This window comes from Arthroderma uncinatum, assembly GCF_011692745.1.
Source record: "Arthroderma uncinatum strain CBS 119779 chromosome Unknown scaffold1, whole genome shotgun sequence".
Taxonomy (NCBI): Eukaryota; Fungi; Ascomycota; class Eurotiomycetes; order Onygenales; family Arthrodermataceae; genus Arthroderma; species Arthroderma uncinatum.
Genome location: NW_022983863.1, coordinates 2,998,087 through 3,025,633, shown reverse-complemented (window position 1 = coordinate 3,025,633; position 27,547 = coordinate 2,998,087). Strand labels below are relative to the sequence as shown.

Below are 27,547 nucleotides of genomic sequence, written 5' to 3'. Positions count from 1 at the left end.
TATATTTGTGTAATTAAAGAGTACCGACATATAACTTTGTATTAGTTTTGGAGGCACCATAGAACAATAATTCCTTGTTAAATCAGATCCCTACCATTATCGGTAGAGGCTTACAGCATGGTATCGGTAAATTTATAAAAATAAACTACCTTTCCCCTCTTTGAAGGCCATGCTTCATGAAACACGGCTGAAACTCCTATATATGCATAGTTGCTACTCCACATAAGAGGAACAATTCGCCGAATCCAATCAATTGGCTGAGGAAGTTTCCAGCTTTCTTAGTGTACCTTGCTCAGCCAACATTCCATCCATCGGCTGAACATCCCTACGGCTTGTTGCATGGCTTGTCCCGCGCCAAAGGGCGAAGTTCTATTTGTCTATCTGCGTGCTCTATACAAACCTGCGCTCTTTGTCCGCCGTTACCCCCTACCACAGAGCACAACAGTGACAACTAGCATCCACCCACTTGGCGGATCGACTGGTGTTTATGCAGTGAAGTACAGGCGAGTTCGTATAAGAGAAGGATATACGCCGAACATTCTGTAGTTAGTTAGTATGTAAGTGATATCAATTCGCTCAGCCTCCTCCCTATCCACTCCTCTATATAGCCGCCCATCTCAGCCCTCTTCTTTTCCTGCTTCGAAAGAAAAAACACATCTTCTTACCTGTTTTCTAGGTATTTCATTCTCCTGAACATCAACCTGATCAAATACTATCCACCATGAAACTTCTATCTTTGCTTCAAGCAGGCTTGTTGACTACCGGAGTAGTGTCGCAAAAAGTCGCCTTCGTTGGTACCTATTCCAACGCCATCACAAGTCTCAGCTTCGATACGGAAAGTGGCGAGCTGAAAGTAGCGGGGAACAACTCTGGCTCTAACGCTCCATCATGGCAAGAAATCTCTAAAGATGGGAAGTTGTTGTATACCATCGAGGAAACGTCGGCCCAGAATAGCTCAAGAGGTGCTTTGACGAGTTACTCTATTTCTCAGGATGGGAAGCTCAAGAAGCTGAGCTCTGCCCTGGGACTGGCAAGCCCTGTCTCCCTGAGCATCAGTCCGGACCAGTCGATAATCATCACTGCTAACTAGTATGTTTAACCCCTTCTATCATATATGTATATATGTTGTATACTGATATCTTCTAGCGGCGCTGCTGGTGCTTCAGCATACTCTGCAAACAAAGACACTGGAGAAGTCAAGCTGCTTGGAGATTTCATGTTCAAACTAGATAAGACAGGACCAGTGCCTGATCGTCAGGACGCTCCTCATCCGCACCAAGCACTCTTCGAGCCAAAAGGCGAATATGTCCTCATGCCCGATCTAGGCGCAGACTTGATCCGCGTCCTCAAGATCGAAAAGGGGCCGAAATTCACCGTTGCTCCTCCTGCCAAAATCAAAGCCGGCACTGGACCTCGACATGGTGTCCTCTACCCGGCCACGGACAAGCCGAAGTTCTACTACGTTGTTGGCGAGCTTTCCAATACCGTTACCGCATTCTCCATGGAATATACGAATGAAACCATCAAGTTGACCGAGGTACAAACCATCTCGACGCTTCCAGAAGGCAAGACCGGAGCCGCTGGTGAAATCATCCTCTCGCCTTCTGGCAAATACCTGTATGTGTCGAATAGGCTCGACAAGGTCTTTCCAGATGCTAGCTCTGTTGCTCAATACTCCATTGATGAGAAGTCCGGCAAGCTGAAGCTGCTTGAGATCTTTAACGGCGGTGTCGAAAATATCCGACACATGACTATCCATCCTAGCGGGAAATGGTTTGTGACCGAGGGTCAAGACTCGGGCACCATCAAGGTGTTCACCCTTGATCCTGAATCTGGAAAGGTGAACACCGAGGCCAAGTCGACGCTGAACATCCAGAAGCCTGTTTGCCTACAGTGGTGGAACAATGGCGCAGAAGAAGACTCCGAGGCCGAATGTGAGCTTGCCGACTAGTTACGGTGGTTGAGATATGCCTGCAGCTCCAAGGGCTGGCCCTATTAAGGCTGCTTAAAATTGACATTTAGCTAGCATATTTTATAGACGAGGAATATGATTTACGTTGCGCATCAAAAGCAAGGCAGGTTCTTCGTAATCGTAGAGGTCTTCATTGAGTCATAAAAATCCTAGGGAAGAGGTGGAAGATAGAATAAGAAAAGGGGTCATCAAGGTAGTAATATAGAACACGGAACATTGTAGATCTACTTATGATATCGCCGTCACCTCCTTGGGCCACTTGAGCCACGACGCCCACTCATCCGGCAGCGTCGAATCAATCGAGTTCACAAGATATCTCGCCCACCCATGCATATACCACTGATCATCCACCCGCTGCAACAATGCAGCATAATAGGCGAGAATCACCAGCGCCTCTGGCCGTTGCTCGCTCAACAAAACCAGAAAATGTTGCGGTATAGCTATAGGCCACACGAAGATGACCGGCACAAAGTCCTGTCCCCGTTTCATCAGCACAAAAACCTGGGTATATGTGTTGACCAGCTCGTGAATCGCCCAGGTGTATGCCGTGGATGCTTCACGGCCACCACCACCACCAGAGCCAGCGGTATCCGGCGTACCCCCTTCTGTACGGTCACCGGATGACCCAGTACATAGCTGGAACAGTTCTGCTACTTTATCGGCATCGCACACGTCGTGAGCAGCGGCAGTTTCATGTATCATACCTTTCTTCAGCAGCGGAGCAAGGAAGCTTTGAGATAATGGCTCCCACTGTGTCTGAACCACAGAGTTGCAGCCACGAACCATATGGAACCAGTCGAATATCTCCTTTTGTATACGCGTGTCTGCATCTATACCTACTCCCAGGGTAGGTCGAGGGGTAGCAAAGGTCAGCGCAACGACAATGCATGAGAAGGCAAAGATAGCAACGCAGTTATGCGGGTCGACGCGATTTAGCGCCTCATGGAAGAATTGCACTGCGATGCTCTGGTGGGATGAGGCGCGGAGAGCCAATTCCTCTTGTCGGCTGGGGTTGAGACAGGCAAGATGCAAGGCTGAGACGGCCAGGATGCCTCGAAGTAGAAATTCATGCTCAAATCCTAGCCTAACGACCTGGATCTGCCAGAGTTCATGGTGTGCCCCTGCTGCGCCGGACGGGAGAGTTTTATACGTGAAAGTCGTGTAGTGGTGTAGGAGCTCGAGGTCGGGGATGTTTGCCGCCGCGAAGGGGCTGTTGGGGGCCACGGCTGTGCCGTTCAGCGTTGACGTCGACGTCGATGTTGACGCCGGGGCAGGAGTAGGGGCCGGCTCCAGGGGAGTCAGCACAGATGCCGTCGACGCTGCGGGCGTGATTGGAGCTGTATCACCATGGCTGAAGCTACGATTGTTGGAAGCAGGCCGGGAGACGGAGCTGCTGACGGACGCTGGCGGCGTTAGGGTTGCAAGATCGCAGTCGATCTGTCGTCGGGCACAATTGGAGCATTGCGGAGGTGTTTCATCACACTAGCATATCCCTCCTCAGATCAGCATGGTTTCTACGGTAGAGGTATGGTGGGTGGAATATTTAATGAACAGGATGTACTTTTATACGGCGAGATTTGCACTGTCGACAGCCGCTGCGAGATTTGGTATGAGAGCGACGAGGCCCCATTATATCTTCATCATCAAGACAGTCAAGGCTGGTACATTATACAGACCTCACCAGCCCGTTGTCTTTTATATCTCTTGTCTACGGTGCAGACATATACATGACTCGTGCTGGCGAAGGAATGCTCACGTAATCCTCGTATTCATCGCTTCTCCAGCTCTACGTGGCTATTATTTACGTGTTTGTACGGGGAGATAGATCTAGAGACATGATATCAATATTACTTCGTTGCATCTCCATCCTATCTAGTATGACGTGGCTGTTATCACGATATAGACGAGTCTTCTACTGCCAAGCCGAATATTCCTGCGCAGGTCAAAATGATATAGAGTAGCAGGATCACTGCTATGCGAGAGTCATAGACTAGACTACCTCCTGACTCATAATGATATCTAATGCATATCCAAGTGAATATACAAGTCACTGTCGAATATGTTGGAAGGTGAGCTGTCGTAAGTGGCAAGTAGCGCCGGTCGGATATATATTTCTCCGTATATGTTCTGCTTACCTAAGATGAAGACTGAGCTGAAGAATCAACCTGAAGAAGGCTCGATCCTTGTCTAGTAGCCTAGCATAGTAGGATGCCTCGTAGTCTAGCATAGTCCAGAGTCCAGTCTAGTCGTCCATAGTCGTAGTCCATAGTCCAGAGCGTAGTCTAGTCCAGTGTGATGTCTCGTCCAGGCCAGTTCCCGTGTCCATCGCTTCCAGAAGGCTGTGGCGTGTTTGAGGTCCAGAGGCGCAGCTGGTGAAACATCTCTCCTCCTTCATCCTCTCTTCATCGTGTCTCTCTCCTTCATCCTCCCTCACTACCATCGTGTCTCTCTCCTCTCTCCTCTCTCACTATCTTCTCACTACTCTCACTATCGTCTCTCTCATCGTATCTCTCTCGTAGTCGTAACCTTACTAAGTATACGGGGTAAGGTATGTAAGGTAAGGTATGTATGTATGTAAGGTAAGAAGATACCGGCCCGAGATGATCCGGGACAGACTAGGCAGGCGACCCGCCTTTTCCCCCTTTCAGCGACGCGGCTTTTCCTATTTCTACCAGATCGCTCGCCCTCCCCGAGTTTCTCATCCATCCCGCGACCTTACCCAAACCTGTCACTCTGCCTCCCCAGCGCGTTACTCGATTCGGCCGGCCTTCGACCACGCCAAACATCATTCCTCTTTCGGCCACTCTACGTCCACTCGACGCTCTCCAGTGCCAACCTCGCGACCACCTTCGCCTCGCCCTCGTTTGTCTCTGCAACCAGCCATGGCCGACGTCGCTGCCGTGCCCCAGGAGAACCCGTCGCCGTCCCAGGACGACCTCGTCCCGCCGACCGGCAATGGCTCTGCGGCCATGGACTCGCGCAAGCGGCCGCGCCCTGCGGCTGACGACGACGACGACGACGACGATAAGCCCGGCCGTGAGCGCCGCAAGATCGAGATCAAGTTCATCCAGGACAAGTCCCGGCGCCACATCACCTTCTCCAAGCGAAAGGCTGGCATCATGAAGAAGGTAGCTCACTTATACAGTATATCTACAGTAACCAGCTAACGACTCTCCAGGCCTACGAGCTGTCCGTCCTCACCGGCACGCAGGTGCTGCTGCTCGTCGTGTCCGAGACGGGCCTCGTCTACACCTTCACCACCCCGAAGCTACAGCCGCTCGTCACCCAGTCCGAAGGCAAGAACCTCATCCAGGTATGCCCCGTATATACACGTCAATGTCTCTGTCAACGTCAATGCTCGCATATACTGACCGTAGCAGCGCTGTCTGAACGCACAGGAGCCCACGGGCACGGAAAACGGCGTCGAGGCCCCAGAAGTGCCCGCAGACTCGCCCGACGAGGTCACCCAGGCCACCGTCGCCGCCCAGCAGCAGACCGCCATACCCACACGCCCCATCCACCCGGGGTACAACATAGCTGGCATGACCAACGAGCAGCAGCATCAGATCGCGTACTACCAGAATCTCCAACAGCAGCAACAGCAGCAGCAGGCACAGGCCGGAGGTTAGTACTCGCGTATACGCATAGCCCCTAGTTCCATGATACCCTTCGTGTAACTCCCAGCGAGAACGTTCCTATCTTAACATTTACTTTTACTCCCTCTCTCAATTGGCACTAACCGTTTGTGCACGCAGAATACTAAAAACACAAAATCTCACTCGAATGCTTTTGCCTATGCTATTTCTCTGCCGGCATTCTAGGCCGGAATTATGGGATTCTATCGGCTTCGATCTCCCTCTCGACTCACCATCTTTTGTCCCTTTTTACCATGTTTTTAGATTATAGCCTTCCGAATCACGCCTTGAGTCATGTCGACCCGTCCCAGAGCAGCAGGTTCTCTCCCACGTTGAACTGCCGGAACACGCCGTCGACATCAGTGCAAATGATTCCTGTTATATGATACCATTAAGCGGTGGATCCCATGGGATCGTATGTCTACTTAAACCCGCGTTTACCCTGTCTATCGTCTGCCTTTTTGTTTTTTATTTTCCCTACCAAACATATTACACACGGGGGTGGGGGTTTATATCGGAAACCCAGGAAAGGGTGGGGGTTATGGTGTTTTGTATCTCATTATGATAAATGTGTGTGTTGTTTTGTTTCTCTCCCTCTCCTGTCTTGCCCCCTTCTTTTTTTTACCCGCTATCCCTACCCGCCGATGCTGTTTGCTCTTTTATATTTATTTACCCATGTTACGAGCGATCGGAAAGAAGCGAGCGAGCGGACGGGAATGAGAGCATGTCTAAAAAACACCTGCGAGTTATCTGTATTCTTCTGCTTTCCTTGCTGGTCATAATTCATACCATAGGTAGCTTTATGTTCCTGCGTATATTGATATACTTATCATCGTTGCATGGATATTTAAAGCCTTATGCGATGAGTAAATTAATACATTTACATACATACATATTATCGTCTTCTCTGTTCATTCTTCTCTTTTATTAGTGCCCAGCCAATGCTATTTATAGCTCATCCAACTTCATCACCACAATCTGCGATCAACTTCAACCTCCAAGCTATCCTCCAAGCTCTCCTCCAAGCTATGAACCTCGGATGTACGGAGTAAAGCTCAAGCAATAAACGCTAGTACGTCCTATGCACGCTTTACTGCAGAGTGCGACTCTACAACATGAGTGGTTGAGGGCAAAATCACATTTAGCCGCCGAGATGCTGCAACCCGCCACCATCCCTGCCAATGGGGCGGCGCATCACCAACAGAGATGGACATCGACATGGGGGTATTTATCGCCATGTCCTCGCCGTCTCTCTCTATTTCTGTCTCTGTCTGCTGTTTTCTTCCTTATACCCTGTCTACGGATATTTCACCTGTACTCTACAAAGTAATATCCGAACCAGCTTGCTCATGCATAGATCGACATCTAGGTGATAACATATATCGACTCGGCCGTTAGCAGCCGACGAAGAAACCTGCAAGGAACCGTGGATGTGCGATCACCGGTGTTTACACTGATATATACTTGCCCTGCCAATCGAGGTTCGACGTTGACGCCTTTGGGCTGGAACTGAAGTGAAGATGGCGATTAATATCAACAAGGTGTTGACCGGCTATATTATTGCGGACATCCTCTTCCTCGCAGGCGGCATTATCCTGCTCCTGGGATCGCGGCTGGGTGAAGCAAGTCTAAACAATGAAAGGGACATCGAGAACGTTATGCGGTTGCTCCTCATACCTCGTTGTCCGATAATACGTAGGTCAAGCCTTTTCCATGTCCCGTTATTCATGGACTACATCGGTTGGTATGATATTAACTTGAAGACATATATAGCTGCCTTGGCCAACGCGATCTGCGTTTTCGTAACGTTCCTCTGCTCGATACCGGTCGTGATATTTCCTCGAAAGGGGAAATGGCTACAGCTTCATGGCTGGCTACTTGTTTTCACCGGAATACTCACTCTCAGCGTTGGTTTGAGTGTTTGGTATCAAGCGTTAATGACTCGATCAACACTACAACCGATGTGGTCCATGGAATCGGACAATATGCAAAGGTTGTTGCAGGAAAAGGTAAGTCGATATTCTTTTCACTAGATGCTTGTCGGTATTATGAGTCTAATTCGGTTGAATTTAGTTTAATTGCTGTGGTTTCGAGAATAGCACGTCCCCTATATATCACTATGACTCGACTTGTCCGTCCGACCTGCTTGCCGCGCAAAAGCCAGGCTGCATAGGCCCAATGTCAGACTATGCATACATGTTCTTTGGCAATATATCTACCGTTACTTTTGCTATTGTTGGTAAGTTTATTTGTCTGGCACCCGGTCATCTTTAATCGACATGCTGATGAATGGTTTCTATCCTAGCAATCGATAGCATTTTCCTCTTATGTGTAGCTATGCTATTCAAGGACCGAAAGGATAGGACAAGATACCGCTTGATAGACGAAAAATACGAACTCGGCATGAGGCAGACATGAAGCCTATTAGAGGAATTGTACTATGACCTGTGTACATTATGATATTATGACGATTTATTTGCATTTCAGCCATATGATTGATTTCTACTAGATGTAAAGCAAACGAGCCGGAATTACCCATGCAAATGACAAATGATGCCTTAATATACAACGAGACAAAGTATTGATCTAGCTCTCAACATCCCCTAACAGAAGTTGCAACATTGCGCGGGGTGCAGAATGCAGAATGCAGACGCAAGAACAAACACATCCCATTCCATGCAAATGCAACATGAAGAAAGTGGTTAATGAAAATCAAACAACAAAACAAATAAGACGAAAAGAGATAGCTGGAAAGATAGCAGAAAGCCGTGTTTTGGCGCCACTGACCGAAACGCCCCCGTTTCTAGTTGAATACCCGCCATTCCATCCGGCATTAGAGAGAATTAATCTGCTTTAAAAAAAGGAAAATGATATAGTGAAAATGGGTTTTGGAAAGAGAAAAAGAAGAAGAAGAAGAAGAAAGGGACGGGCCCGAAGAAGTGCTTGTAAAAGACCATCTGATTTAATTTTGGCAATCCGTTATGGAATCAGGCTGTTGGAGGGTTATACAGAAGGTCACTGCAATTACTCCGGTGTCATGCTGGATGTCTAAGTGTTTATTGCCTTTGAAGCGTGTATGGTTCGCTGAATGGGAGGCAAAATGAAGAATGAAGATTGATCAGATGAGAGAGTCGGAGGTGATGGTTTTGTAAAATTTTGTGATGGAATAGATCATGCTTTCTGTTTCCCGGCTCTCCCGTTGGCCGCCGGCTTCGTGGCTTCTACTGAGATCATATCTGCAGTAGTTCCGTTCTTCAGTTTACTCGGCGCAGCAGGCTTTTGGCCCTTTAATTTTGTTGGAATGCCGAACTCCTTCTTTTTCTTAATTGGGCCGGCATTCTCTTCTTCGCCTTCACGGACTCGTTTCCGTGCGTTTGCAGGCTGTGATGGCCCAGGAGTACTGACCTCACTATTGGTGAGCGGGGTGCGTATTCGGCTTTGTCGCGTGGATATGCCCAAGCATCTGTCGAGATGTTGAGCACTTTTGGTGAGAAGGAAGTAGCGTGGACAGTTCGGACATTTGGTTGTAGGGACATAGATTTTATCTTGTTTCGGTTGTAGGAGGGGGTTGGGGCCAGGTGTTTCGGGGATAGATGGCGGACTGGAGCCGGGTGTGCCTGATGTAGGCTGAGTTTTCTTTTTCTTGGTGATTTTCTCCACGGCGAACAGGTGGCCGTGGACGTCCCTGCCGTGAAGGTTAACGGGGGGCTGTTTGCGACAGTATTCTCTGTTGGGATCCACAGGTCTTGATCCTTCTCCGAATGCTGGATATAATAGGCGTGGGAGACGACAGTTGGGACATATTATCTCTTTAATTTTATCCAAGGGGTTACCCTTGAGGTAAACCTTCCCACTGTCGAAAATGGCACTGTCGGTTTCCAGTCGAACGCCTCTGGTCTTTACGACGTTCTCATGTGCAGCCGACGTGCCAGCATCAGCTGTTCCGTTGGGCTCTTCGCCCGAGTCTTTGACCTGGGTCGACTCTTCGGCAAGCTGTCTTGCGACGACTACAGCTGTTTGCTGGCGTGCGACTTTCTCCTCCTTGTGGACTTTTGCCACGATGTCATGAATAATGTTGTAGAAGGTATCATCCAGTATCTGGCGAGTCTGATAGAAGAGTTAAAATTGCCCGCCTATGTGTTTTCTCCGAAGCCCCTGGAGCAAGGATGGTTCTGAGAAAACACTTACAAATTTGGCGATATCGGAAGAAGACATAGAACCACTTTCTACGGCTTCTTTACCCTTTTCTGGACCAGCCATAGTTGGAGCTCCGCCTTCTAAAAACATGGCGTTAGAAGACGTTTGGAAAGGGTGTGAGTGTATGATAAGGGGGATTCTTCAAGACAAGCAGCGTAGACCTGAGAGGGAGACGAAAGAGGAGGAAACAGGTAGACGACAAGAGAGAAGAAACGGGCAGAGACTGAAGTCGTGTTGCTGCGTATAAAGTTCGGAGTGTGCCCCTTGGTTGACAGCACAATAGCACCGGGGCTCATTGATGGACTAACCCGCTTATTGAGAACTCCCTCGGTGTCCGCCAATGCCAAAATGTGACATCAGCCTGACATGCTTCCATGAAGTGTTTTATCCAAGGACAGTAGATCCAGCGCCAATACCAAATAGATAGAGTATATCCCTCGTAACCTGGGTAGCCGCTGAATCGGCGCGAGCGTTATTCGGGCCGGGCGGGCGTTGGAACTTGGGGTAGGAGTCTGCCGTGCACTAATGGTATATCCAACTCCGGATGCCAACGAATCGAGTCGAGAGGTAAGGTCTATCTCTACTAAAACAGCTTCAAGGCGTTAGAATTCAGGTAGAGCGTCTTAGGGGAGTCTTGGGGGAGGCTGGCGGTCCCTTCCGGGGAGACAGGCCTGCTTGCAGCGGCGAGTTACGCACTTGGTGCCCTGGAGGTTGGGCCTAACTGCTTGACCAAGAGTCCCGGCGTCTCCTTCTGAGCACCGTCCGTACAGCTTGAAGAGAGAAACAGGAGACAGGCGGCCGAGCTGAGCAAAGCCTTTGGCTAGAATGTCCAGCGTTCGCCTGCGGTTAATTATGTTTTCTTCCCTTTTTGCCCAGCTTTTGCTTAACTAAGGCAGCTTAATCTTATCTTATCAATCTGGGCCATCTTCCCAAAAACTTCCAGATGTTTTGTTCCACGCGCGCAGGGAGGATGACTTGACGGCGTCAGGAGAGAAGACCAGCGTGGCCACACGACGATGCTAGCTATATAACGGCTCCTTGCCCCGGTTACTGTTTACTGCTTCCTCGCGCTCTGGCTGGCTGGTTTCCGATAGCCCAGCATGTCGCGCCTCTTCTCCGCATCGAGGTCATCGCGGCCCTCCCCTCTGCCCACCACGAACCCAGCAGCATCCGGACAGCACAGTACCGATACGGCAGACCGAACAAACCTGAAGTTGACCTTCAAGAGCGCCCTCCCGCCTATGCAGCCGAACGCCGTCGTCCCGCCTCCTCCGATAAGCTCGACAGCAGCCAAATCCAACCCCGCATTCCAGAATCTCACCCCTTATGCCCATGTTGCGGCATCTACATCTACTCCCCATCCTCATGTCACCGTCAGCCAGGTCAAGACAGCTCACGTACCTTCGCTGATGCGAATAACTGGCCTGCTTCTCCCAGTTCGATACCAAAACTCCTTCTACACCGCCACTATAACGGACCCTTTCGTCGCATCCGTCTCGCGCGTCGCCTTATACCACCAACATCCGCTCACAAACGTCTATGGGACGGCGTATTCAGCAGCTAAGAGCTTGCCTTCTTCACCTCCTCCTTCGCTGCCCGGAACAGATAAAGTCATCGGTGGGATACGCTGCCGTTTGGAGCCCGCTACCCTCCCTCACCCTTCCTCTACCACCAAGGCAACAGCATTAAGGCCAGTCGTCAACTTGTACATTCAAACTTTGCATTTACTCTCTCCCTACCGGGGAAGCGGTGTTGCGGCATCGCTGTTGAACTCTCTCATCTACTCTGATGACCCCGACTCTTCGAAGAACACGCCACGCCGTGTTTCTAACATGGTCAAACATTACAATATTCGTACGGTAACCGCCCATGTTCATGAAACAAACGAAGAAGCTTTGGCCTGGTATGTTGCTCGTGGCTTCGTCGTCGAAGACGGTGTTCTTGAGGGTTACTACCGTCGCTTGACCCCGGGAGGCGCAAGAGTAGTGAGACTCGACTTGAGCTGGGAAGACGAAGATGATAGTGTTGCAGAAGACGACGTCAACGCCGGAAACGACGATGAAGATTGGGAGAAGGTGGAGGTGCATGATTTAAACACCGGCGAGAAACTAGATGATTATCAGCAGATCAGCCGCAGCTCCGTCGACGAGCTGGAGGCCGGACGAGAGAGTGTCAAGAGAGTGCGAAGAGAGTAATGGTTCCAAGTCTTCCCATTTAACATGAATTGCTTTCTATGTTCTTTTTCCTTCTCTTTTTCTTCCCTTTTTATCACTGGATACTTCCCTTAATATAAATCATATGCCCATCATGATACCCTTTGTTGTTCGTACCCCACGTTCTCTTTAACGGCCATACCCACATGAATTATACACCTCAGGCTTATGGTAGAATATATAGAAGAGCGATAATATATGGAATGTGTTATATATTCCAAAATCGAAGCATATAAGTCATTTTGTTAAATTGTCCAATAATAGATAGTCGTTCAGAATTATATACATCGCGAAAAGTGGTATCAAAAATTCTCGTAAGAGAGGGTATTTAAAAAAAAAAATTAAGATGAAATCCAAAGGGATAAAGGGTTATATATATATAAATAAGGGAGTGACGTGATGAGTGTTAGATTGCATAGTTTTCAGTATGCAAGAACAACTCGTCTTTATTTGGGTCATTCATAATGATGGTCTGCAGTTTCGCGACTGAATTTGCGACGTCAACCCGCATGCTCGGTGGCCCGCACACGAAGACACAGGTACGCCGACCAAACTCCTTGGAAAACTGCTTCAACATAAAGGGTATATCAGGGCGGCCATATTCCGTTTTCCAGCCATCCCTCTTCTGCCGGGGGAAAAAGGCAAACCGCATGAGATTCTTTTGCAGCATCGTCGGAGTAGTGGGGAAGCCAAAGTTGAGATTATCGTTATACTCAGGGGACGACTCGTAGCTGTTTGGATTCTCGGGGAAATATGGGTTAAGATGTCCGGTTTGTATACGCGGACGGACGGCCATATGCGCATTTGGTAGTGCGGATATGCTATCCTCGTTCTCCCGTCGCAGCTCTCGCTCCTTGGCCTCATCTCCAGCAGCTTCTTCTCGAATAAATGCCGAGTTTCTCTTGCTAGCAACCCCCTGAAAGACGTCGTTGAGTTTGTCGTGGAAGATACCGCTATGGGGCCGCGATTGGGAAGGCACTTCGGAATTTCTGTCGTGTCGTTTTGCACCAGTTAAATAGAAATTACAGATCATAGAATTAGGTGGTGCGCATTCTCGACAGATCCGCAATTCTTCCTTGAACCACTCCATGGTGTCCGGTCGTTTGAGGGCCCAGATCACCTTTACGGTCCTAGTCCGCGCTTTTCCATCACGCATCCTCTTGATTAGATCGAGCAGCTGGCTTGCAATGGCGGTTATCCCACTTCCGCCAGCAAAAAATATGACGTCGTCGAAGGAAGACAGCTCTCTGCGGACACCACCATAGGGTCCATCTATAAATGCTCTATAGGTCTTGTATGGGCCTTTCTCTAAAGCGGCCTCGAGCACCCTCCTAGTAAATCCGCCAAAGGGCCGAAATACAAGGGTCATATCCCGGTACTTTGAACCGTAGCTGGATGGAAAGTCATCACTGCATAGAGAGGCAATGGTGAAAGGGTGATTCTCAAGCACAGATATCCCTGGCATACGAAGGTACACATATTGGCCAGGTCTCCATTTCATCTGGGTGGGTATCGTCACCTTGACCGCATTTTCAGGGAGAATGGTGACCGCTGATTCTTCTCCGATCAGAAAGGAAAGTCGAAACGGGTTCATCCAGTTTAGGTAGAAAAGCCTAGCAAGGTATGAAACCCCCCAGAGTGCGAGAGTTGAAATCAAGTAATGCCAGGAGGTGAGGAAGTTGTTGCAGTGCCAAAACATCATTGCGAGGAAAATCATGGAGATTGGGATGTGTAAGGTGACGAATAACTCGTACATTCGGTTGCGCAAGACCGGTAGAGAGTGAACACAAAGGACGACGAGTGGTGCGAGCGCAGCCAGTCCCGATCCATATATGTAGTAGTTACCTCCAATGAATAATGTGAATAGGGGAAGAGCTCCATCCTCCCACACTGGAGTAATATAAAACGGAACCATGTGGACCAGAGCTAAGAAGAGGCAGAGATAGCCAGTCCACCGGTGAAGGACGTTTAAACGCTCGTGGCCAATGCCGGTGAACATGCTGATGAGATTGGGCTTTGTGCTCAGGGCAATGATCCACGGAAGGGTCGCAACAGCAAGCATGCCAGCTCTAATCGCGAGGGGCGGAGAGCCATCAGTGATATGAGGGTAATACAAAGGTTGAGGGAGGAAGCAGTAGAGTGTCACAAAGGTGAAGGCAAGCAGTACGAGGACAGCAGCTGCCAAAGATGGAGGGACAATCTCTAACTTGCCAAGTTTTATGACTGGCAAAGGGCGATAAAATATCCATCTGGCAAAAGCAATGCCGTTATTTACCCAGCCTATAGAGGAAAGAGCTGAGTCTCGCTTTGGCGGCTGAACGAGCGGGCCCGTAGCAGGGAAAAAGGCTTGATGAGAATTTGCCGGACTTGGTGTAACAAGTTCATAATCTGATTGCGGCGAAAGCGTTTGACCAGGGCTAAATAGCTCTTCCTTGCGCAATGCGGCTCTAATCTTATCGCCCCATATTTGATATAACCGGAGGAAAAATGTCAGGACGAATAAAACGACCGAGAAGTAAACCCAGCCCAATGCATACTTAGAGGCCTGCGAGAACGGATCTTGTTGTGATGTTGCGAGTTGCTCCTCTGTGGTAGCGCTATTAATGGGGATATTGATTCGTTTGGCAAGTGAATGAATGTAGGATTCCGAAGTCAGCGCTGAGGCTATTATGGACCCCAAGCTTCCGGGAGCCATCCTGCCCCGGGATTATGGATAGACAAAGTTTCTAGGTGTCGAAACGGTTGCCAGAAGTGAAGTCCTCGGTCGGCAGGATTCTGTCGAGGGGTGTACCAAGCCTGTGGTGGGAAGGCCAGTTACGAATCCATTGCCCTTCAGACGAAGATATTCTCAAGATATCGGTCTTGTATCTTGTATTGCGTTTTCGTAATTCCAGCTTCCGCGCAGATCCGAGCCGCAAACCAAAAGCAAGAGTGAAAGTATTGATATTTAAACGAGAGAAAGTGTGTGTGTGTAATGCTGCGCCAAAGATTGCACAGTCACCTGCAAACTAAGTTGCTCCAACGTTTTATGTCAAAGAAAGTGAAAGCTTTGTGGTAGATATAGTCTGGCGAAGTAGGTTCAGCGGCTAACCGAAGGGAAAGCTGAACATTATATGTGACATGCGAGGCCAGATTCACAGATTGCATCGATCGACAGCGCAGAAGCATGGATATGAGAAAGGAGGGCAGGGATGGTGGAGATAAATAAGTAAACAGCTCCGACTGAGGGTATCTAGCCTTCCACGTTCAGCGGAAGTCAATGCAGATGGAGAAAAGCAATTTATACTCTGGCAACTCTGTCGCCCGATGGTGTGATGTCACAATAAACCAATGCAAGGCCTTTATACGGAATTTGTACTAAGAGGTTCAACATTAAAATGATCTCTCCGTACGAAAAAGGGCAATCGAGGCGTCACATATGGCTCTGGATGGATGGATTGCGTCGGCCGATCGTTTAGAAATCAACCTAGTCATTCTGTCGCGCCTGGGGTTTAAAAGCAAGCATGATCAAGCTTTTGCATGGTTGCGAGGAAGCCAGGGGTATATATACGGTAATGATATGACAGATACCTGCTTTCAGGCAGTTCAAGCAAAATATCCCTCTCATCACCATTGACATTGTGGAGCCTATTAGATGTGAAGAGAAGGCAAGCATTCCTACAGAGCACGAGCGACCCGGACCGGCCTGGCGAATGGGATGCTCGCGTCATGATCGGTTAAGGGTCACGGATCAGGGTTGATCAGGGTTGAGCGGCCTTGGTGGCGCCGAATATCGATTGGCCGCAGGCGGTTGCCCCTCCTTATACGCCAGAACTCAAATACGGAGTCAGGGTTCAGGGGAATGAAGGACTCCCGCACCGGATAATCGGGTTCTTCTTGCAGTGAAAAGAGACACACCGCTGAGATGCTACCATACAAATGTAGCCGCCGTGCAACACACGAGCATACCAGGTCCGCTCTCTTGGGCCGATTATTAGAAGCGTCATATGATGACGCACCGTGCGCCAGCCGAGATATAGAGGCGGGGTTTGGTAAATGTTTCTTCAACATATATACCTCCAGTTGCAGTGGTTGAGCGTATCCGTAGTCTAAAGAGGGTAAGTAGAGAGTTGGCTAGTCGGGAAGCCAGCGGAGAGAGCTGCATGCTCCACACATCTGCACGCATGCAACTGGACTGCAGCAACCGAAGACGCTCAGGACAGGAGGCACCGCAAAGGCCGCCGTTCCTCGGAGCGCTCGACTCCTCGTCGCCAACACGATATCTAGGGCGTTCATTGGCCGGGTAAAAACGAGGCCTTGAGCTTTATCGCATTGTGCAACCGCCTGCTGTTGATCAGTAGAGCACTCTCTGTCCAATCAGTAGGGCGAACGGCGGGAAAGCGAGTGACGGGCTGTGAAGTCTCATGCATTAGCCCCTCCGCTATTGCGCACATCCCGTGGTGAAGACCAGCATCTGTGTGTAAGTAGTTCGGCGGTGTCGGGCGAGCATTTGCACCGGCCACAGGCCCTCGTCGTGGAATCGGAGACATTTCACTGGAACCTGTGCCGTGATTGCTGCTCCCTTGATATCGATGGTAGTTTGTTGTTTAGATATTTTATATTTGAAGTCGTCTTTGCCTTTTTTTTATTGCCCAAAAGGGAGATGATCATGTGACCATGAGTAAAAGTAGCTGCCAAGAATTATCGCCGCCTTTGTTTATCGATTCTGCCGATGTAAATCCTAAAACAAACTTTTTATAGTGAGAAAAGATGAAGAGAGAGAAGTGTTTGATGTGATATAAATTCGGATCAATCGCAAGTACGGGAAGATGGCTGCGACTAACATGGCCGTAGAGGCACCAGCCGGGCCGCCGCATGCTACTCCGTCCTTTTCTATCTCTCCGGCACACCTGGCACAGCTCCAACCGCACACATTCGCCCTCGCACATCTCCAACCCTCCCCCTCAAGCTCGCGGCCATCAATACGTATAAATGGCAGGACTGACGCACAGTTTCGCCCGGCTTCCGTGAGCACCGGCTCACTTACACATACCAATGGCAGCGCTGTTGTCCGTATAGGTGACACTGCTGCCGTTTGTGGTGTTCGCGCGGAGATCCTCTATACCGATGATATCGCGTCCTGGAACGTCACATCAGCTTCGTCTTCGCGAAGCACAAAACGGAGAAAGACAGATAATACAAATACTCTATCTGAATCCGGCCAGGAGATCAGTAGTGAAGATGACGACTCGGATATACAATCGCTCAATTTACTCGTTCTAAACCTGTCGTTGAGCACTGGTTGTTCGCCAAGTATATCTGCCAGCGCACCGCCTACGGCCCTTGCGCAATCCCTATCACATCAGCTTCTGTCTATCCTACACAGCACGAAGTTGGTGCGCGCCGACGACCTGCGAATATGGTACACGCCAACTCAGGCCAAAAACTCCTTCTCTACAAGCGGGGGCGAAGATGTTGAGATGGGTGATGGAGAGAATGCCCCCGAACCGACTGTGGCACAGGAGCCAGAAATTAAGGCTTTCTGGACTCTGTATATCGATATCCTGATGGTATCCCTTGCCGGCAATCCATTTGATGTAGCCTGGGCAGCAGTAGTGGCAGCGCTTCGAAACACTAAGCTACCCAAAGCGTGGTGGGACATGGAGACCGAAAGAGTATTATGTTCAGACAGTATCTCCGACGCTAGTAGCTTACGATTGCGCGGAATGCCCATTTCAAGCTCCTTTTGCGTTTTTGAGGCCCATGGAATGGGTGATTGGAGGCGGGTTTTTCTCCCATTTGAGCAACAAAAGGGGAGAGGGAAGAAACTAGGTGCCTCCGGTAGTAATGACGCAGACGAAACTTATGATAAATGGATTTTAGCGGATCCTGACGCCTTTGAAGAGTCTCTTTGCCCAGAACGTGTATGCGTTGTGTTGGATGCAAGCTCGAATGTCAAAATCCTAAGATTAGAGAAGAATGGCGGCTTTTACGTGGGCAAGGACGAGATGAAGGATATTGTCAATTTGGCCACGGCCAGGTGGAAGGAATGGAAGATACTACTAAAAGACTAACGCCAAATAATCTAAGAATAACTCGAGGCATGGATATTTCCTCTCAAGAACATGAAGACCATTTATGCCGTGAAATTTCCATCCTTAAGAATGATCTTGAACAAGACATCAACCACTCCGACGTTAACGTAAATGCTTATCCTCTCAGAACGCCGAAAACTTGAAAGAAAAAACCAACAATAAATGGCCACCATTGTTTAGTTAGCCGGTCTATATCCGCGTCTCTTCTTCAACGGCGGGCCTTCATCCTTAGCAACAAGAACGGGAGAGGGACTCGCGGATGATGAAGGCTCTGAAGCGGGCTGGTCTTCTTCTTCCACCTGGCCTGTTCCGTCTGGCTCTGTGGGCAATGAAATTGATATCGAAATAAGCTCGGATCGAGGGTGAGGTTTCTTCTCTTTGGGGGATTTCTTCTTGCTGCCATCATCCTTATCTCCGGGTTTATCGCTCTCCACGCTCTTTACGTCAGACCCCTCACTACCAGGTTTTCCATTCTTAGATGTCGGTGACTTGTTGCCGAGTTTACCCATAATCCAAATCGCCCATTCCGGTCCTATCACCTTGCCTAGGAACCCTGGCTCGGATAGGCTGCTTTCAGCCGATTCGTCTTCGGTATCATCCTCGTCTTCGTCTTCGACCTCGTCGGAGAAATTCCACATGGTATGAACGTCACCCTTCACGAATGCCGTTCCCCAGAGCGCAATAAGTACTCCTGGAACAAGGAATAGTAGTGCAGGTTGTGGGTGATTCGATAGCTGCATCGACAAGAGGGTTGCAACCATACCGATAACATACCCAACCACACCAGCTGTAAAATAAGTTTTTGAAAATGTCTTCGCATTGTAATACTGCTTCTCCTCGTCGGGGACATTTGATGATTTAAACCCATAGCCCCAGATCCTTTCACCCCATCCGCCGGCAGCATTTCTATATTGGATTCGATTGTCCTCGCTTGAATCTGATTGTATCTGTTGTTTTTGATTCCGCAGGTAGTAGAGGTAAAGGTCAAATCGAAGGGCAAGCCCAATTATCAACCCTGGCACCACAATGTCGCCGAGGCCCAGCATTGCTCCTGCATCACTGGCTGGAGGAAGTCCAGGGGGAGGGGGTCGTGGAAATATGAGTTTAATTGGGATATCAAGTTTTGTGGCAACAGTCACCATCATGGGTGTGTAAAACACAAAGTAAATGTCGTAGAAGAACAGAGAGCTTAGTATCAGGGTCCCAGTCCAGAATGTCTGGGGTGACATGAATTGAAGTGCGCCGTAAGAAAAGCAGAATCCCAGGAAATTTGTGATCCACCAGGGCCGAGAACCAAAAACTGAGAAAAGGACAACAGCTGCTGATAATATTATTCCTAGTATATCAATGACGTTAAATCGGACTTTGAGATCCATAAGCGAACGGACATAGGCCTGGAAGTTCACTTTCTGATAGGACACTCCTCGCAAATGCCATAAATGGCCCCGAGCAGATTGTGGAAGAGATATAGTCCCTAAGATGCCCGGCAAAGGCGACAGGCGAGCATCTGTCGATGATGTTCCCGGAGATACTGCTTCGAAAATGCGCTTTTCCTGGTTGGCTTTCCACAAGGCACCTCCATGAAAGTAGCAGGTGGGGAAGACGAAGGATCTGAATATCGTAATAGCATCCCGGATAAATGATATAGCAAATATGAAGCTGGCGTGGGAAAAGTACCAGTTCAGCAGCTTGTTCAGGTATTTGGCGTCGAAGTTTTTTATCAAAAGATAGAGACCGGAGAGAGTGATGCCGGACAAGACGGGGAACATGATAGCATCTGATGGTTCTAAACCTCCCATCTTTTGGACGACAACTTCATCAAACTCGTCTTCCTCATCTTGTTCTTTAATTTCTTTCCTAGCGGACGACGGTCTTGATAGCGATGCGTGACAGCCAATATAAAGCGCGAACAGGGTAGAAAGGATAAGATGGGTATAAGTGGGAATAAGTGGTTTTAGAATGGCAAACTCTGCAGTAACAAAGTCCATAGCCTCTGCTAGGCTAGGTAGAGAATGCATAATTCTTCTCTACCGTCGAATATCGCATAGAAAGCGAGCTCCCCTTGGTTGACCGAAAAGTCTAGACGTTAGGATATATCGAAAGAGTAGGTATAAAGAAGCCCTGAGAAGCTGTAACCGAGAGATGGAATGCAAAGGAGAATAGTCACAGGGTACTAAGATTCCGTACGCAAAGAAGAGAGTGTTTGGTAGATTCTTTTCCAGTAGATAGTTGGGTTAGTCGTTGCTTTAAATATTCAATCGTTTTAGAGTTGAGAGGTGGCTTCAAAATCCGTCATCGACTTTGCGTCAGCACTTCCAACGACAAATAAATATCTCCAAGTCTATCACATCCTCCGCACCCAAACGACCACTAGCCAGTCCAGCATCGCGTTTATATTGGCTACAGATTTAATTAAACCCACAGTATTACCAGGGAACCCAATTTGCAACCACCTGTTGAAGCTGCTCACCCTTACATTTTATATTTTTATATCAACCTCTAACCATGGCGACTGAGGTCGTTCTTGATACAACCATGGTATTTTGTCACCATCCCCAACTGCTAGTCTATTGCTGACGTCTGTGACTTTATTTCAGGGTTCTGTAACGGTTGAGCTTTACACAGATCATGCGCCCAAGGTAAGCAATCAACCATTTTGTCGTCCATTCTCCTCTCCGTTATCTACTCGAGGCCATACCAGTAGCCTTGCTAACCAACTGTATAGGCCTGCAAAAACTTCTCGACATTGGCGCAGCGAGGCTACTATAATAACGTCATATTCCATCGCATAATCCCTAATTTCATGGTCCAAACTGGCGACCCAACTGGAACAGGCCGAGGGGGAAGCTCGATTTACGGCGAAAAATTCGAAGACGAAATAAGCACGTCCCTTAAACACACTGGAGCGGGAATACTGAGTATGGCAAACAGCGGGCCTAATACTAATGGCAGCCAGTTCTTTATCACACTCGCGCCAACGCCTTGGTTGGATGGCAAGCATACAATTTTCGGACGGGTTAAGACCGGGATGAGAGTCGTTCAAAGGATGGGTTTGGTGAAGACTGGAGCTGAGGATAGGCCTGTGGACCAGGTTAAGATACTGAAGGCTCGTGTAGTCGAAGCGGAGGAAGAGTGAGCGCAACACTCTATGGGTTATGATTTATGCGTTGGCTGTGCTTCACGACGAAGGTGCCGGTTATGGTACACCATCACCGGCCATGCCACGGAGATCTTACTACAAGCCATCTTTACCAGGCTTACCAGATGCCCTACTCTCCAAGGAGTGACCACATAGGGACGATTTTCCAAAAGCACCCAGCTTCGGCCATTGGTCGCTGAAAGCCTCTGCTCGGTGTTGAAGAGACGCCGACCAGGTCTCAGACTTTGATACGACGACCAATGAGGCACCTAGAGCTATTTACATACTTAGAAAGCCTGAGAACTCTCCATGACGCACACAATAAATGTATCACCACAAAACGAACCGCATCTCTCACAGTAATTATCCTGAGCGGCAGATACAGGGTGAAATAGTGAATCTACCACTCTTAAATGACAGCACCAATGAAGGGCCGTCTACCGACATAGAACTAACAAGATAGTAGCAGTATGTCAACGCATTACACGCAGAGTGGCATGGAGAAGAGAAGAAGAAGTATTTTCGAGTTTGATTTTCGCATTTTGTCCGCACTTTGTGCCAAGAATAGATACCACGTGACTGCACCTAGTTTTCCGCGCACAAAAAGCAAATCCGCAGCTTCGACCTTCGAGTTCGACTGTTTGATAGAGAAATCTCGTCTTATTGTTGCAGCCTGGAGGATATCTGGCTGCGAGGCTTCAAGGTGTCGGTGCTTTTGCACTTCGTTGGCCCTTGAGCATGCTGCAGAGGCCATGACCAGATGTTGTTCATCTGAGACCTTGCCTCCAATACCAAACAGCTGACCATCTCGAGGATGCTTGACTTGAACACACTGGATGGGTCGAGTTGGGATGTAGTGATATCGGGGACCGGCCTCGCCCAGGCCATTCTAGCACTGTAAGTCTGGCATGCCGTCCGGTTCTGTCTCGCTTGAGCATTTACTAACTTGGTATCTGTGAAGGGCACTGTCACGATCCGGCAAGAAGATCCTCCATATTGATAAGAACGACTACTATGGCGGCCCCGAAGCAGCCTTTAGTCTACAGGAGGCAGAGGAATGGGTGAATAAAGTAGAGCAGGGTAGGCATGCTATCTAATATCTCGCTTGCGACGATGGTGGACCCTAGAATTGACGTTCTTTTCATCCAAGATAGTACCCAACTCTATGCCCTTTGAATCTGCATCAATATCACGGCCAACGCTCCTAGACGGCGAAAAGAGCCAGCTGTCGTTCGCACGTGCATATACACTATCATTGTCGCCGCAGTTGCTATTTTCTCAATCCAAGTTCCTGCCGTCGCTGGTGTCTTCCAAAGTCTACCGTCAGCTGGAGTTCCAAGCTGTGGGAAGCTGGTGGGTATGCCGACACGGAGCCGACTCCGAGTCGGATTCCCAATCAACTAAGCTACAGCGCGTTCCTAGCAGCCGCGAGGATGTGTTTACAGATGAATCCATGAGTATGAAATCAAAACGATCCCTGATGAAACTTCTTAGGCATTTTCTCCAGCAAGGGCAGGACGGAGATGTTGAACCAGACCAGGAGTTGGACCAAGAAATGCTGTTCCAGGAATTTCTGCAGACCAAATACCGCATCCCCCAGGAGTTATTTGATCCACTGCTCTCTTTATCTCTTTCGTTCAAGAGCATTGATAAAACCCACTCCACCCATGCTCTGCCTAATATCAAAAGGCACCTCGGGTCTATTGGAGTCTTTGGTCCTGGTTTCGGTGCTGTCCTTGCCAAGTGGGGTGGCGGTGCGGAATTCTCCCAAGCTGCCTGCCGTGCTTGCGCCGTTGGGGGCGGCATCTATGCTCTCGGCAGAGGAATCAAAAGTGTCGATGTGATCTCAGACGATAGCGAAGGTGAGCAGCTACATATCCATCTAACGGATGACGAATCCGTAAAGAGTAAGTACGTTGTTGGGTCTGCCTGGGATCTCCCTCAACAAATTCAAAAAGAAAGGGAGCTTCCCTATTCCCGTCTTACGCGAGCGATTATGGTTGTCAATTCACCATTGGATATGCTCTTTCCACCAACCTCAGAGAACGGACCCATTCCTGCTGGGGCGGTTGTCACTGTTCCATCAGCAAAGGGTGGTCCTCCCACCTATCTTTTGATACACTCTAGCGATACTGGGGAGTGTCCTACTAGTCAATGTTAGTATCCCCTAACCCCTCCTATCAAAGCCTATCCAGCACTCTTTCATGATGTTTTTATATTATCTACATTGTCTGCAATTTCTTTGAAGATAAAACATTTTATTTCTGACCTAAGAGCCATACCGCTCTGATGTTTACACCTCCATCGCCTTGTATTAATATATATGGTATTCATCGCTAACTCTTTGATTGAAAAGGTATTATCTATGGCTATGTTCTGCTACCGGCTGATGAGGGTCGAACGATGCTTGAAAGTGCCGTAGACAATCTCTTGAAGTCAACCGATGCAAATGCAAAGATTATCTGGAGTGCAAATTTTACCCAGCTAGGCCGCCTGGAGGATGAGAAAGTTGCCGATAACGAGCTGAAAGGGATACACGACCAAACCTTCGTTTTTCCGGCTCCTGAGCTTGACCTGGCCTTTGAAGATGGCCTAATTGATCAAGTTAAGGAAGTATGGAAGGCGATACTGGGGAGCGAGGCTGATGAGAGCGGGTTCTTGAAATTCGACGACCGAGAGGGAATGGTCGATGAAGAGGAGCCGAGCGAGAACATGTAACATATCCAATTCAATGGCCAAAGGTGTTCTTCCAAATATTATTCCTGATATAATATTGCATGGCTCTATCAAACAATTCCTGTTGGCTGTTATTTAACGCCATGTGCATAACCCTTTTTATCATGTTGGAAATTCTCATGAATGATTCCCTCGTTGTTCCATGAGATACCCGACTCCTAAGTATAAGGGGCAAATACAATAAAAACGTTGTCAGGAAGCCTGTCACAATACATCTATTGCCTAGTTGAAGGAGGTAGATGACACTTGTGTTCTTGATGTAAGATATATCCTTCTCAATAAGCAACTGTGCCCTCTATATGCATATGGATTACCCTTGGAAGGAACAACCACTGGACTCTGAGTTCTCTAAAGACAGAGTTTGACTCCATGAACCATGCTGTATGCTGCAAAGATATCACTAGGAGAGAATAGAAACATACCAGCATCAGTTGTATAGGTATCCAGGTCTAAACAGGTGCAGATGCCACGTTAGGATGTTAGACTTCTCTTTGATTATCATTCATCCTATTCTTTTCCATCTTGCATCTCTTGTCTCTCTTGTCACTCTTTATATTATTGTTAGCCTTACTCTCTTCATCTTCTGGATCCATTACAACATGTGGTATGATTCCTGATTTCTGTCTGGGTTGTGTTGTGCAGCTCTAGCAGAAACACCTCGAGACTGAGCTGGATGACCTCCCTTTTTTTTCTATTTACACCTCTGACCTCTCTCTTTGTTGTCCCACACACAAACATTCAACATTCTTTTCACCCAGCTTTAGGCCACTGCCGCTCCTTAACAATCCTTCCTAGCCAGCTGAGAGGCCCTGTCTTCCTGTCATCGGCTTCACAAGGGGGTTTGGACAGCCCTAGACTCGCGTCACCCAGAGTCCAGCAGCAATATTGTCCAATATCTAGCCCAAAATGCATGTCCGGCCTAGAATTGTCGCTATCAGCCTGGCAGTGCTGGTCCCAGTACTCTTCCTATGGGCTACTATCAGATATGATCGCATCGCCCTCTCTAACCTCGCACACTCCCTTGACCAGCTATCTCGCTCTAACCTGAATGTGCCACCCCTGACGCGCTTCCAAACCCAGTTTCCCTCAGTTGAAGCTGTAGACGGGCTATGCAAGCGAGGCTTGATGCTTCCTCCTCCATTTTCTTACTCAGAATGGCTTCATCGCAAGAACTTCACTCGTGCCTACATTCGGCCTAACATGGTCAGCCCAGACGCAAAGTTTGCATCGATAGAAACAATCAAACAGCCAGTTTTGCCTGACTTTATGGCCCTGGATCGTGGCTTGACGGCACCTCCTGGAGATAAAGGCGCGAATGTGTTGACATGCCCCCCGGTTGTGGACGTGGATATGGCAGCGGACAGTGGGGTTGACGATACCGGGTATATGTTATTTGGACTTGCAACTGATGTAGACCGGCTGAGACGATTCCTTCCATCACTCCTTTTCTCATATGGCTCTTCAAATGCAAACCTCCTTGTTCTGGTTCCGGAGGGTACTACGAATATCGACGTCCACGAAACATATTTCCGAAACCGTGGGCTTAACTTGACTCTCAAAACATCGCCTCTTGACTTCACTGCCCGCTATTTCAGCCTGGTAGAAGCCTTTACGGAGCATATCGAAAAAAACCTTCCCGATACCAAGTGGGTTAGCTTTGTCGACGACGATACCTTCTTCCCATCTCTAGCTACAATAGGGAAACGCCTGGCAACAATTGATGCTACCAAGAGGCACTATATTGGATCCCTCTCCGAAGCAAACATACAAGTCAAAGAATTCGGCCCTATTGCCTTTGGAGGCGCTGGGGTATTTGTATCCAAACCGCTCCTTGAGACAATGCATACGGTATACCAGAAGTGTCAGGACTTTGGCAATCAACCGGGCGATCAGAAAGTGGCACACTGCATTAAGAAGTTTGGAAATACCGATCTGACGCTCTGGGATTCTCTGTATCAGATGGATATAAGAGGTGAACCAGATGGAATGTTCGAGTCAGGACGTCAGTTTGACTCGTTACACCACTGGCAGAGCTGGTACAAGAAAGATGTGGTCAAAATGAGCACCGTTGCGGCTGCTGCTGGCCGTCATTCCGTCTTACGACGATGGCGTTTCGACGAACGGATAACAGGGAAGGGCCAGCGAACATTTTGGGTTCTAACGAACGGTTACTCGATGATCAAGTATACAATCGACGCTACCGCAAACGCTGAATCTGTCGGATTTGACATGGTCGAGAAAACTTGGGAAGGGGAGGATAAGGTGTTTGAGAAGCGACTTGGCACCCTGAGAGCCAAAGACCAGCCTGGAGTCAAGAAAGAAAGATGGATGCTCGCGGACTCCACAATTATTGGAAACAATGTGCATCAATTGTACTCGAGAGAACTAGATGAGACACATAGTGTCATTGAGCTTATTTGGTTGGGAGTACCAGACAGCCCCGAGGTATCCGATTAGCAAGATGTTGCGTTATGGAAACGATGTCACCTACCCATTGCTTTAAATGTGCGTTGTCTTGTTTGCCTGAAGGTCGTATCGACATGTTTCCTGAGTCTTATCAGCCTGGCCTTCCTTATCCTCGTCTCATTCGCCGAGATCAGTCCTTCAGTCAAGGGCTGCCATGATTGAGCGAGGACTGGGATTTTTTTTGTAAATTATCTCTCTCTCAAAAAAATTGTCAATCTTTCCTGTCATTTCTTTTCCACAGTGGCAACAATGGTTGAAATGATACAGATCAACCCTAGTGCAAATGGGGTCGGGCTGTGAACTGGGTATTTCTATATATCGATGCTCTGTCTGACTAGTAATGTTCTCTCCTCTCTAAACGGTGAAATAGACTACAGAGGCATGGCCAGTAGATTCCACAACCTGTAGGGTTCTACGCACCCACAAATATGTTCAGATATTGATGTGTCTAGTTCTAGAGTCTAAGTATCCTGAGAGGCTCATGGATGAACCCTATTATACTCCATATATTATTAAGAATGTATAGACAACCCTCTTTAAGATCCTCCCACCAACCATGAAAGGTCAAACTGATTGAGAATAACCAATCCCTTCTTCCTCTCCCCCTTTGATCAACATTCCCTAAAATCAGACGCGGCACTATCTTCTTAGGAATAATCCTGGTGGCAATCCAGAGTTATTCAAATGAAGGCTCTTCGTTTACGGCCAACCCCTTTTCAGTACACAATGACCCCTTGCGTATCTGAAACCCACTTCACAGGGGTTCCACCTAGTCTTTGGCACTTTCTTCTCGGATGGAGTACTCCTTGAAAGCATACAAGTCGGTCACTGTGTCATGAATCACTTAAACAACCAATTGTGCCAAGAGGGTTCTCGCACTTCCCTAGTTGATAGAGGTTGAAAGAGCACTAGCCCTTCCTCCGATTTCAGCCTTGTTGAGTTGAAATCAACAAGGCGAGGTGTTGAAATGGATTTTAGCCTCGGAAGAATAATCTAATCATCAATTCCTGTCCTTAACGAAAGTATCCCCAATAGGGAGGCTGCACTCTTATGGAGCAAAGATGTGCTGAATTCTTGCATAGCTGCTTAGGTGGCTACCCTTTCAGCTCGATGGC

The 27,547-nt window shown here is 48.5% G+C and overlaps 11 protein-coding genes across 11 annotated transcripts; 7 read left to right on the top strand and 4 right to left on the bottom strand.

Annotated features, from left to right (window-relative positions):
• Positions 1–721: 721 nt before the first annotated feature.
• On the top strand, positions 722–1,951 carry GIQ15_00917 (carboxy-cis,cis-muconate cyclase; the record flags this gene model as incomplete). The annotated part of the gene is made up of 2 exons (XM_033548334.1): positions 722–1,089; positions 1,147–1,951. 2 exons carry the CDS (start codon positions 722–724, stop codon positions 1,949–1,951), a joined length of 1,173 nt encoding a protein of 390 aa, XP_033409285.1.
• A 249-nt stretch (positions 1,952–2,200) lies between these two features.
• Positions 2,201–3,461, bottom strand: GIQ15_00916 (C6 zinc finger domain-containing protein; the record flags this gene model as incomplete). Its single annotated transcript, XM_033548333.1, has 2 exons — positions 2,201–3,409; positions 3,456–3,461. The coding sequence occupies 2 exons, from the start codon at positions 3,459–3,461 to the stop codon at positions 2,201–2,203; spliced, it is 1,215 nt and encodes a 404-aa protein (XP_033409284.1).
• A 1,393-nt stretch (positions 3,462–4,854) lies between these two features.
• GIQ15_00915 (MADS box transcription factor Mcm1) lies at positions 4,855–5,601 on the top strand (the record flags this gene model as incomplete). Its single annotated transcript, XM_033548332.1, has 3 exons — positions 4,855–5,100; positions 5,151–5,285; positions 5,353–5,601. The coding sequence occupies 3 exons, from the start codon at positions 4,855–4,857 to the stop codon at positions 5,599–5,601; spliced, it is 630 nt and encodes a 209-aa protein (XP_033409283.1).
• A 3,177-nt stretch (positions 5,602–8,778) lies between these two features.
• Positions 8,779–9,894, bottom strand: GIQ15_00914 (PTAC beta; the record flags this gene model as incomplete). Its single annotated transcript, XM_033548331.1, has 2 exons — positions 8,779–9,714; positions 9,796–9,894. 2 exons carry the CDS (start codon positions 9,892–9,894, stop codon positions 8,779–8,781), a joined length of 1,035 nt encoding a protein of 344 aa, XP_033409282.1.
• A 1,010-nt stretch (positions 9,895–10,904) lies between these two features.
• Positions 10,905–11,999, top strand: GIQ15_00913 (uncharacterized protein; the record flags this gene model as incomplete). The annotated part of the gene is made up of 1 exon (XM_033548330.1): positions 10,905–11,999. The coding sequence occupies one exon, from the start codon at positions 10,905–10,907 to the stop codon at positions 11,997–11,999; it is 1,095 nt and encodes a 364-aa protein (XP_033409281.1).
• A 424-nt stretch (positions 12,000–12,423) lies between these two features.
• On the bottom strand, positions 12,424–14,712 carry GIQ15_00912 (uncharacterized protein; the record flags this gene model as incomplete). Its single annotated transcript, XM_033548329.1, has 1 exon — positions 12,424–14,712. The coding sequence occupies one exon, from the start codon at positions 14,710–14,712 to the stop codon at positions 12,424–12,426; it is 2,289 nt and encodes a 762-aa protein (XP_033409280.1).
• A 2,113-nt stretch (positions 14,713–16,825) lies between these two features.
• On the top strand, positions 16,826–18,070 carry GIQ15_00911 (3' exoribonuclease family protein; the record flags this gene model as incomplete). Its single annotated transcript, XM_033548328.1, has 1 exon — positions 16,826–18,070. The coding sequence occupies one exon, from the start codon at positions 16,826–16,828 to the stop codon at positions 18,068–18,070; it is 1,245 nt and encodes a 414-aa protein (XP_033409279.1).
• Positions 18,071–18,267: 197 nt separating this feature from the next.
• On the bottom strand, positions 18,268–20,079 carry GIQ15_00910 (minor histocompatibility antigen H13; the record flags this gene model as incomplete). Its single annotated transcript, XM_033548327.1, has 1 exon — positions 18,268–20,079. One exon carries the CDS (start codon positions 20,077–20,079, stop codon positions 18,268–18,270), a length of 1,812 nt encoding a protein of 603 aa, XP_033409278.1.
• Positions 20,080–20,596: 517 nt separating this feature from the next.
• On the top strand, positions 20,597–21,227 carry GIQ15_00909 (peptidyl-prolyl cis-trans isomerase ppi1; the record flags this gene model as incomplete). The annotated part of the gene is made up of 3 exons (XM_033548326.1): positions 20,597–20,629; positions 20,689–20,730; positions 20,817–21,227. 3 exons carry the CDS (start codon positions 20,597–20,599, stop codon positions 21,225–21,227), a joined length of 486 nt encoding a protein of 161 aa, XP_033409277.1.
• An 817-nt stretch (positions 21,228–22,044) lies between these two features.
• Positions 22,045–23,948, top strand: GIQ15_00908 (uncharacterized protein; the record flags this gene model as incomplete). The annotated part of the gene is made up of 4 exons (XM_033548325.1): positions 22,045–22,127; positions 22,192–22,310; positions 22,385–23,386; positions 23,587–23,948. 4 exons carry the CDS (start codon positions 22,045–22,047, stop codon positions 23,946–23,948), a joined length of 1,566 nt encoding a protein of 521 aa, XP_033409276.1.
• A 924-nt stretch (positions 23,949–24,872) lies between these two features.
• On the top strand, positions 24,873–26,423 carry GIQ15_00907 (uncharacterized protein; the record flags this gene model as incomplete). The annotated part of the gene is made up of 1 exon (XM_033548324.1): positions 24,873–26,423. One exon carries the CDS (start codon positions 24,873–24,875, stop codon positions 26,421–26,423), a length of 1,551 nt encoding a protein of 516 aa, XP_033409275.1.
• Between the last annotated feature and the right edge of the window lie 1,124 nt (positions 26,424–27,547).